Genomic DNA, 11,025 nt, shown 5'->3' on the forward strand with positions numbered 1-11,025 from the left:
TTTTGTGTCTTCCTCCATGAGGACAGAATCCCCGGAACCATTCTGGTAAATCTCCTCTGCACCCTCTGCGCCTTCACATCCTTCCTAAATTGTGGTGACCAGAACTGGATGCAATACTCCAGTTGTGGCCTAACCAGCGCTTCATAAATGCTCAGCCTAACTTTTCTATTTTTGTACTCAATACCTCTATTCATGAAGCTCAAGATTTCATATGCTTTGTTAACCACTCTCTCAATATGTCCTGCCACCTTCAGGGACCTATGCACATTAATCCCCAGGTCCCTCTGTCCCTGTACACTCTTTAAAACTGTGCCATTAAGTGTATATTGCCTCTCCCTGTTCCTTCTGCCAAAATGCATCACCTCACACTTCTCTGTATTAAATTCCATCTGCCACTTGTCTGCCCATTCTGCTAGCCTTTCTATGTCCTGTTGCAGTCGATTGATATCATCATCACTGTTTGACACACCCCCAAGTTTGCTGTCATTGGCAAATTTAGAAATTCTACTCTGTATTCCAATATCCAGGTCATTTATATATATATCAAAAAAGCAGTGACCCCAGCAATGACCCTTGGGGAACACCACTGTCTTCCATCCTCCAGTCTGTAAAACAGCCATTTACCACAACTTGCTGTTTTCTGTCCTTAAGCCAATTCCTTATCCAAGCTGCCACTGACCCACCTATTCCATGAGCCTCAATTTTGTTAACCAGCCTTCTATGTTCCTGGGACTAGGGACAGGGTCACTGGCAAGTGCTTGGAAGCTAAGCAGAGCCAGACCTGGTTAGTACCTGGAAGGGTGACCATCAGGGAAGACCAGGTGCAGAAGGTCACGGAAGGAGCCCCGAGGAGGGGCGGTTGGTGAGAAGGTCACGGAAGGAGCCCTGGGAGGGGTGGCTGGTGGGCAGGCCCGGGCATTGGGCTGAAGATTGTCGGACAGGAGGAATGGTGGAAATGGAATGGCGGCACGCACAGACGCAGCGGCTTTGCTTCTCCCAGGACGGTGCTATTTACGTTTAATGTTAATGTTATTTGTACTGGACTCATGGGAGCTTGCAAGATCACATTTCGTTGTTCATGTACTTGTGCATTGTACAATGACAATAAAGTTGAATTATTATTATTATGTGGTACTTTGTCAAACGCCTTCCAAAAATCCATGTAGACAACATTCATTGCATGCCCTTCATAAATCCTCTCTGTTACTTCACCCAAAATTCAATTAGATTAGTCAAACACGATCTTCCTTTTACAAACCTGTGTTGGCTCTCCTTAATTAGCTTAAAGCTCTCCAAATGCCCGTTAATCTTTTCCTTGATTATTGTTTCTAAAACTTTACCCACCACTGATGTTAAACTGACCGGCCTGTGTTTACTAGGATTGTCCTTACACCCTTTCTTGGCCGGCCTCCCATGTTCTAACCTCTGTAAACTTGAAGTCATCCAGAAACTCTGCCACCCGTGTCCTAACTCACATCACATCCCGTTCACACATCACCCCAGTGCTCGCTGACCTACATTGGCTCCCAGTCTGGCAATGCCTCAATTTTAATATTCTCATCCTTGTTTTCAAATCCCTCCATGGCCTCTCCCCCGCCATCTCTGTAACCTCCTCCAGCCCCACAACTCACCGTGATATCTGCACTCCTCCAATTCTGGCTTCTTGCGCATCCCCGATTTTAATCGCTCCACCATCTGCAGCCATGCCTTCAGCTGCCAAGACCCTAAGCTCTGAAATTCCCTCCCTAAACCTCTCCACCTCTCTATTCTCATTTAAGATGCTCCTTTATAACCTACTCATTTGACCAAGTTTCTGTCCTAATAGCTCCTTAAGTGGCTCGGTGTCAAATTTTGTTTGATAGCGCTCCTGTGAAGCGATTTGGGATGTTGTCAAAAAAAGCACATAAAACTACAGCTGTGAGTCCTCTGCTCTCGCCATCTGGCCTGTCCCACTCACCCTCCCACAGTCATGGCTGCGGTGGAAGATGAAGAAATTCAGCTCTTACGATCTTTAAGTACCACTCAACTACTCAGATATTACAGAAGTTCTCACTGCAGTCAAAGCTGGCCCTCCCAGTGAGAATCAGTGCTCTCAGGAGAGAAGGGGAGAATAGAGAGAAAATGGGGAGGAAAAGGAGAGAAAAATGAGAAGAGGGGGAGAAAATGAGTGAAAAGTTGGGAAAAAGGGAGGGAAAAGGGGAGAACTATTGTTTGATAACTTGGAGTTGTATCCACAAGGTGGCAATGTCCACAAAGGATCAAAGACTCTTTGGGATCTCCACAGAATAAAATGAATAAACTGGACACAAGTTATACAGTTGGTTTAGATATTGGATGAAATTGGTCTAAAATCAATGAACTACTTTTTAATAGCAAAGCCTGGGGTCTCAGGGCTCAGCCTCCTGTCATTGACCTGCAGAGGCTGAGAGAATTACAACTCCCAGCAGGTACCGTGCTCCGCGCCTGCGCAGTCTGGAGCGCAGCCTAACCTGACGTCAGCAGGACAGAATGATTGACGCGCCTCCCATTCAATCAGAGGAAGGATTTCAGAGCACCGCCCTATAGGCGGGGAGCGGCCCCTTTCAAGTTCGGTTGAGCTGCGAAGTCCGCAATAAAAGGGAGTGGGGAGGAGCCGAGAGCGAGAGAAAGCAGCAGGCGCAGGACTGAACGCACCTGGGTGAAAGCACAGGTAAGGACAGCAATTCAGTTTGTTAATTATAGAAACATCTTAGTATTGACGCTGGAGAGTTTATCTTCCAAAATCTATTTTTATTTTATGATCTTGTTTTGCTGTAAAGTGAATAGATTTCTAAATGTTTATTTTGTGATTTTGCATTGCAAAGAGAAAAGGATGGGGGTTGGGGTAGAAGATTTGTTTGCCAAATGTAATAAATATTTCCCGTGCCTTTGAAACCCTGGGAATAACATCTAGTAGCGTTCTCCATCTGTGATCTGATCTAATGGTGTTAAAACACTTCGGAAGAAGGTTGTTTAAGAATGGGTTGCAGCTATTGCTAAATACAATTCGGAGTATTTTTTTGTCTCAGTTGTTTATACAACTCAGATTGTTTAAAATAATAGAATAAAAGATCGGAATTGTTCTACTCCCAGAGTTTCCAGCAGGGTGGTGAGGTAAGTTGGGGGGAGGAGAGATTTATCAAGGATTATTGATTTTGTTTTCTTGCAAGTGGATAAAGAAGATATCAGAAATATCAATTAATGTTGTTCCATTTCCGGAGGGAGACGTGCTGCTGTTAAAGCACTGACGGAATGTTGAAGGTGGGTGTGTCACGGGAGTCCTTGGTTTTTGCTTCATGATATGTTAATCCAGAATGGGGGCTGCTCCAGCTCCTGTGAGAGGAGGGCGCTCAGTGCCCCGTGTGAGGAAATAGACTCCGTCCAACCCAAAGGACTTTCGTCTGCTTCCCCGCCTCAGGTCCTCCGACTGTGGGGAGGAGACACAATTATTTTTTGCACCAATTTTATAAGTACAAGTCCGCTCCCTAATCAGCAGTTCCCAATTACCGAGCATTGAAAGAATGAAGGGTTAAGGGCATTCGCTGGATTCAGTTCTTCAGCCAGTAACCTGACCCACGCTGGATTAGGAGTTGAGAGTCTTGTTGGAGTTTGGAGAAGTTGATAACTCCTATTTCTACACAAGCCTTTTCTCAAGATTAGTGTTCTGTTGCTGTGCTCTCTCATCTTGCCCCCTTTTCCCCCCCACCCCCCCTCCCCCCGCTGCGCTTCTCTCGCCCCACTCCCTATCCGCCGGCGCCCCTCTCTTTCCCCCCCCCCCCCCCCCCCCCGCCCTCACCCTTGCCTGCCCTCGCCCCCCCCGCCCTCGCCCTTGCCCTCTTTCCCCCCCCTGCCCTCGCTCTTCCCCTGCGCCCTCTCTTCCCCCCCCCCCCGGCCCTGCCCTCGCCCTCTTTCTCCATCTTCCCTCCCCTGTTGTCTGGTTAAGGATTTTCCCTTCCCCTTGTGCTCAATCTTTCCTTTGGGAATGTTCTTAAAAAAACAAGCTGAAAATTGTTTTCTTTTCAGTAAACGGCAAGAAATGGAAAAAAATGAGGACCAGCAGAAAAAAGACATGTCAGAGGTCCAGGGGTTCAAAAAGTCCAGCTTAAAGAAGACGGCTACAAAGGAGAAGAACACACTGCCAACTAAAGAGGGTATGTGCAATTTCAGCTTCATTGCTCCGTGTTAACGTCTCATATGGGGCCATATCCTCCCAATGTGGTGTGTGCTTATGTCTGATGTACACCCTGTGTTTATATATTGGTTGTACACTCTGTATTTTTTTTCATTCATTGATTCATGGGATGTGAGCGTCATTGGGCAAGGCCACTGCAGCCACAGTGCGCTGGTGGTGAATGTTTAAAGTGGTGGATGGGGTGCCAATCAAGTGGGCTGCTTTGTCCTGGATGATGTTGAGCTTCTTGAGTGTTGATATGTGGGGTGTACGCACTGTATGTGTGGAGTGCGGCATTCTCACCTTCTTCAGTTGCTTTGTTAATGTTTATCAGCAGAATGGTGTGTATTGCTTTGAGCTGCAGGTTAATGGATGTTATTGGGATTGGAGGGATTTTTGCCAAGGCTTTGCTGTGGTGTCTGCCCTTTTCTAACTCTGTCCTTGTGCCTGTATCAAAGTCTGGTCCCAAGCCTGTCCTGATATGAGCTTGATGGTAAAGTTTCCATAATGACAGTTATGAGTTGGAGTCTGTCACAATTTTCAAATATGTACATTGTTTCTGGTTCAGTTTGTATATGACAGGCAATTCCTTTTATGGATTTGAGTAGCCAGTTTCAAAACGCACAAAATCCTAAACTCTCTTACGTTGGCTAGCAACAATTTGGGGAAAATTTGAAAGGAAAATTCTAAAAAAGCAGTTGGTTGTCAGTTTGGGAATAAATTGGTTTAATAATAGAGGCATAGGGCACAAAAGCAAGGAAGTTATGGGTAAACCTTTACAAATCACTGGTTAGACCTCAGCTGGAGTATTGTGGCCAATCCTGGGCACCACACTTTAGGAAGGATGTGCAGACCTTTGAGAGGGTGCAGGGGAGATTCACTAGAATTGTTCTAGGGATGAAATACTTCAGTTATGGAGGGAGAGACTGGAGTAGCTGGGTTTGTTCTCCTTAGAGCAGAAGAAGATTAAGAGGTGATTTAATAGGTGTTCAAAATCATGAAGGTTTTGATTAGGTAAATAAGGAGAAACTGTTTCCACTGGCAGGTCGGTCAGTAACCAGAGGACACAGATTTAAGGTAAATAGCACAGGAGCCAGATGGGAGATGGGGAGCAATGTTTCTCAGCAACGAGTTATGATCTGGAATGCGCTGCCTGAAAGGGTGATGGAAGCAGATTCAATAACAACTTTCGAAAGGAAATTGGATAAATACTTGAAAAGGAAAAATTTGCAGGGCTACAGGGAAAGAGCTGGGCTAATTGGACAAGTCTTTCAAAGAGCCGGCACAGGCATGATGGGCCGAATGGCCCCTCCTGTGCTGTAAGGTTCTGTGATTATAACCAACAGAAAGGGAAGACAAAGCCAGTTAAAATAATTTGCTTAGTTCTTAGAGCTGCAATATTTTATTATTTTGTCTACTTAGTGGTTTAGATAAAAGATGATTTGTTCTATATTTAGCATGGTCTTATATCACCATTAGATCATACACTCATTCATTTAATGTGTTTGGTTTATATTTTAACTCCGTATACTTTGGAAGAATGGGTAAGGGTATCGAGGGATATGGAGCAAAGGCGGGAAAATGAAGTTGAGGTGCGGATCGGCCTGATCTAATTGAATGGTGGAGCAGGCTCGAGGGGCTGAACGGTCTACTCCTGTTCTCTATGTTCCTCTGAAACTGAAAGCAATTAGCAAACAGGGTTTGGTGCTCAATTACGTGGGTAATGTTACTGAAAGCTTCACTTGCTATTAAGGTGAGGAATTGGGGCTCACCCACGGGAATGATCTAAGATGTGATGGAATTAATTGAGGTTGAGAAGGTCAGAAAAGATCTGGAAAGGTAACTGTAATCTCATTTCATCAGCTGGGTTTTCCTCTGCTATCCCGTGCAAAATACTGGTGGAAAAGGCAGGGCAATTGAGATCAAAGCCAATATTGCCTCATCAGCCTAACCTCGGTGGTGGGAAAATTATTGGAAAGAATTCTGAAGGACAGGATAAATCTTCATTTAGAAAGACACGGATTAATCAAGGCCAGTCAGCACGGATTTGTGAAGGGAAGGTCATGTCTGACAAACTTGATTGAATTTTTTGATGAGGGTAGTGCGTTTGATGTAGTGTATATGGACTTTAGCAAGGCTTTTGATAAGGTTCCACATGGCAGACTGGTCACTAAGTTAAAAGCCCATGGGATCCAGGGCAAAGTGTCAAGTTGGATTCAAAACTGGTTCGGAGGCAGGAAGCAGAGGGTAATGGCTGATGGGTGTTTTTGTGACTGGAAGGCTGTTTCCAGTGGGGTTCCGCAGGGCTCCGTACTAGGTCCCTTGCTTTTTGTTGTATATATCAATGATCTAGTCTTGAATATTGGGGATTTGATTAAGAAGTTTGCAGATGATACTAAAATTGGCTGTCTGGTTGATACTGGAAAAAGGAAGCTGTAAACTCAGGAAGAAATCAATAAATTGATCAGGTGGGCAGAACAGTGGCAAATGGAAGTGTGAGGTAATGCATTTGGGGAGGGCTAATAAGGAAAGGGAATACACATTAAATGGCAGAAACCCTAACCACAGTTAAAAAGTACTTGGATGTGCACTTGGGATGCTGTAACCTACAGGGCTACCAAGAGCAGGGAAGTGGGATTAGGCTGAATAGCTCTTTGTTGGCTGGTGCGGACACAATGGGCCGAAATGGCCTCCTTCCGTGCTGTAACCTTCTATGATTCTATGAAGTCAAATGGAGGAACTTAGTGGATTTAACCACCAGTTTTTAAGAAAAGAAGGTAATGGAGAAAACAGCAGGACTTAATATAGACGTGATATTTTCCACCCCAGGATATTAAAAGAAATGGGTAAAATTGTGGCAGGTGGAGCTCAATGTGAGGAAGTGTGAACTCATCCACTTTGGATCTGAGAGGCTAGGAGCTGTGGAGGATGAAAGGGATTTAGATGTACATGTACACAAACTACTGATTGCTTTTTGTACCAGTGCACTAGCTATCAAAGAGGCTAATGGAATGTTAGCCTTTATCTCAAGGAATTGGAATTCACAAGTGAGGAAGTGATGCTTCAGTTGTACGGAGTTCTGGTCAGACCCCGTCTGGACACTGCGTTCAGTTCTGGGCCCTGCACCTCAGGAAGGATAGATTGGCCTCGGAGGGGGTGTAGCGCTGATTCACCGCAATGATACCGGGGCCTAGAGGGTTAAATTATCAGGACAGGTTGTATAAACTAGGCTTGTATTCAGTTGAGCTTAGAAGGTTGAGGGGTGATCAAAAGGATTTGATGGGGTGGATAAAGAGAAACTATTTCCACTGGCGTGGGAATCGAGAACAAGTGGGTATAATTTTAAAATTAGAGCCAGGCCATTTAGGAATGAAATCAGGTAGCACTTGTTCGCACAAAGGGTAACGGAAATCTGGAACACTCTCCCCCAATGGCTTTGGCTGCCGGGGTTCAGTTGGCATTTTTAAGACTGAAATCAATAGAATTTTGTTGGGTAAGGGTATCAAGGTATATGGAAGAATGACAGGTAAATGGTGTTAAGATACAGATCAGCCATGATCTAATTAAATAGGGGGCTTGAGATGCTGAATGGCCTCCTCCTGTTCCTATGTTCTTGGGTTGGCTCCGTATTTACAATAGAAAATCTTTAATGTAACTCTTCAAATACAAAATAGTAAGAGGCTAAACTAATCCTTTGTGCACATAGAAGCCTTTCTTAAACACACACCGTTTCTCTTTTCATTCAGGATTTCCTTCACAAACTGTCTCCTAGTTGCTTTTCTGAGATTTTAAGATTGTTCTTCTCGTGATTTTCCAATTACCTGGTAACTGCCAACTCCGCTTCCTTTATATCACAGCAGAGAGTGACCAGGACTTTGTGGGTTTTGGACACTAGCCACACAAATTTAGAAGGAACTGTTTGTCAAATTAAAACTGAAATAAAAAATGAACTCTATGTATACTTAACCAGCAAACCGTGCAACCTTCCACCAGAATAGGTTTGGGATGGGATTTTGAATTTTAGCTGATTGATCGATTGCCCTAGACACCAGGACTGTTTTAAAACCAACACTAGACAAAACATTAGCATTTCTATCGCAATCCCTTTAGCAGTCACAGAATCACAGAAACCCCACAGTGCAGATAGAGGCCATTTCAGCCCATCGAGCCTGCACCGACACATATCCCACCCGATCCCCGTAACCCCTACACCAACACATATCCCACCCTATCCCCGTAACCCCATGTATTTAATCCCCCTAACACTAAGGGTCAATTTACCATAGCCAATAGTCGGATGGAGTATTGCCCTTTATCAATAGTTACTGATGTTAAACTTTAAAGAGTTTGGGCAACATCTTTCTAACTGCCATTTCTGTTGTCCTTGCAGTGATTGAGCAGGAAAAGAGGAATGCAGCAGGACCAGCCTCCTGAGACCGGCAGCAGACAAGGCTCCGTCGCCCCTGTACATTCCACAATGACCACCAGTTTGTTTTATATATAAGCCTGGCACATCAATAATCACAACACTGTGCCTTGAGGGGAGAGGCATTGCCCCAGTGACCCCTCGATATTCAAGGCACTTTCCACTTGCATTTGGTGATTTATTTTTTTATGTTTTGCTTTTGACAGAGCTTTGAGCACGGCGAGGGGGAGGGAGGTGAGCAGGGTTGAGTGGCACGGGGATAATGGTGGGAGATGCTGGATAACTACGCTATAGACCATGGCTGGATTTATATTATGTAATGGTGGCATGTTGGCCATTTTTTTGTCTTCCTATTAAAAAAAACACTTCACTGAAAATGTTTAATATAAAAATGAAATAAAATTTACATTTGAAATAAACTGGTCTTGTATCTTACTTGCTATCAATTTGCAGCCCAATGCCAGGATGTAATCACCTAACAATTCCATCCCCTATCTACCAACTGAATACAGCACCCAGTGCAGTACTGAGGAAATTTCAACTCATTTGAAGCTCGCCCTCCTCCAAGTATTTTATGCTTGTTTATACCTTTTCCTTTTGCATAACTTTTCTAAACCTAATGATATTATGATCACTGTTCCCCAAATGCTCTCCCATTGAAACATGCTCCACTTGTCCCACTTCATTCCTCAGAACTTGATCCAGCACTGCTTCCTTCCTCATTGGGATGGAAACATACTGATCGAGAAAGTTCTGTTGTACACATTCCAGGAATTCCTCCACCTCTTTGCCCTTTACACTGTTACTATCCCAGTCTATATTAGGATAGTTGAAGTCCCCCATTGTCACTACTCTGTAGTTCTTGCATCTTTCTATAATTTGCCTGAAAATTTGCTCCTCGATCTCCTTCCCACTATTTGGTGGCCTATAATGTACACCCAGTAGTGTAATAGCTGCTCTATTAATTCTAACCAAATAGACTCTGTGTATGGCTCCTCAATTACATCATCCCTCTCCAGTGATCTTTGATCAACAGTCCAGAACCCCTGCTTTTCTTCCTTCCCTATTTTGCTGAATACCTTTCATAGCCAGGAATATTAAGTTCCCAATCCTCGCCTTCTTTGAGCCAGGTCTCTGTTATTGCCACTATATCATAGTCCCATGTGGCGACTTGTGCCTCTAGCTCACCAACCTTATTTATCATGTTAAGTGCATTTACGTACATGCACCTCAAAACATGTTAGATTGCTTTGCATTTGTCCCCTGTATGATCCCACCTTTTTCTGAACTATTCTTTAGTGCTTTTTCTTCTCCCAGTTCTCTACCAGGTGTTCTCAAACTGGGGTCCGTTGAGACTTTTCAGCGGGTCCTCGAAAAAAATCCAAATTGGTGATGGAAGCGGTGGTGCTGAATGGGGTGGTGAATGGTTACCATGGTGGCGGCAGCAGTGGCTGTGCGCTGCAGGAATTGGAGGAGGGAGGGAAAAAGACTGCAGCCTAGCAGCGGGTGGAATGTCACTGCCATCAACAGGAGTTTGAGGTGGAAAAGCGCAGGACCAGCTATTCGGAGAGGAATCAACTGTAAACAAAGATCCCGTCCCGACTATCAGCTGGCTGCAACAGTGCCGGGATATGGCCAAAAAGAACAGGCCTCCTAAGTCGGACATACATTACATTAGATCTGTCTGTCCACAGTCAAGGGCTGCCCGAGGAGCAAAGCTGACATCATCTGGGCAGCACTTGAATACACTGAATAATCAATGCATCTGTAATTTAAAAAAATCAATGCTTTAAAATTACAATCATTTTATACATACTTGAGGGATTCCTGTTTTGTAAATGTCACCATAACTATATTGCAATTAATTGTCAAAAGATCCTGGTGCAGTATCAATACAAGGGGGCAATAATAATTTAGATGTGGGGTCCGTGGTTATTAATCAATTTGAAAAGGGTCCTTCAACCAAAAATGTTTGAGAACCACTGCTCTATGCATCTTGTTTCTCTCCAATGTTTCAACCTGGTGCCCATCCCCCTGCCAAATTAGTTTAAGCCCACCCCCACAGTACTAGTTAACCTTTCCACAAGGACATTCGTCCCAGCTCTTGAGGTGCAACCCGTCCACCTTGAACAGGTCCCTCCTGCCCCAGAACTGGTCCCAGTGACCCAAGAATCTGAAGCTCTGACTGCAGGACCTCAACCCTTTTCCTTCCTAGGTCATTGGTTCCCATATCGACCATGACTTCTGGCTGTTCCCCTTCTTTGGACTGCACTCCCCCAAGGTGTTGTAACCCTCACTGGTATTCAGCACTAAAAACCGGTTTGAGAGTGCCACACTCCGGGAGAATTCCTGCACTGTCTGCGTCTTTCTAACTTGCCTGATGACCATCCACTTACTGTCCTCATGAACT

At 44.5% G+C, this 11,025-nt stretch overlaps 1 protein-coding gene across 1 annotated transcript; it reads left to right on the forward strand.

Annotated features, from left to right (window-relative positions):
* The first annotated feature begins 2,582 nt into the window (after window positions 1–2,582).
* Window positions 2,583–9,034, forward strand: LOC147124891 (thymosin beta-10-like). Its single transcript, XM_085994297.1, has 3 exons — window positions 2,583–2,689; window positions 4,042–4,169; window positions 8,580–9,034. The coding sequence occupies exons 2-3, from the start codon at window positions 4,055–4,057 to the stop codon at window positions 8,621–8,623; spliced, it is 159 nt and encodes a 52-aa protein (XP_085850423.1). The 5' UTR covers window positions 2,583–2,689; window positions 4,042–4,054; the 3' UTR covers window positions 8,624–9,034.
* The last annotated feature ends 1,991 nt before the right edge of the window (window positions 9,035–11,025 follow it).

The sequence above is a fragment of the Somniosus microcephalus genome, chromosome 1 (assembly GCF_052327205.1).
Source record: "Somniosus microcephalus isolate GS21.2 chromosome 1, FLI_Smic_1.0, whole genome shotgun sequence".
Classification (NCBI taxonomy): domain Eukaryota; kingdom Metazoa; phylum Chordata; class Chondrichthyes; order Squaliformes; family Somniosidae; genus Somniosus; species Somniosus microcephalus.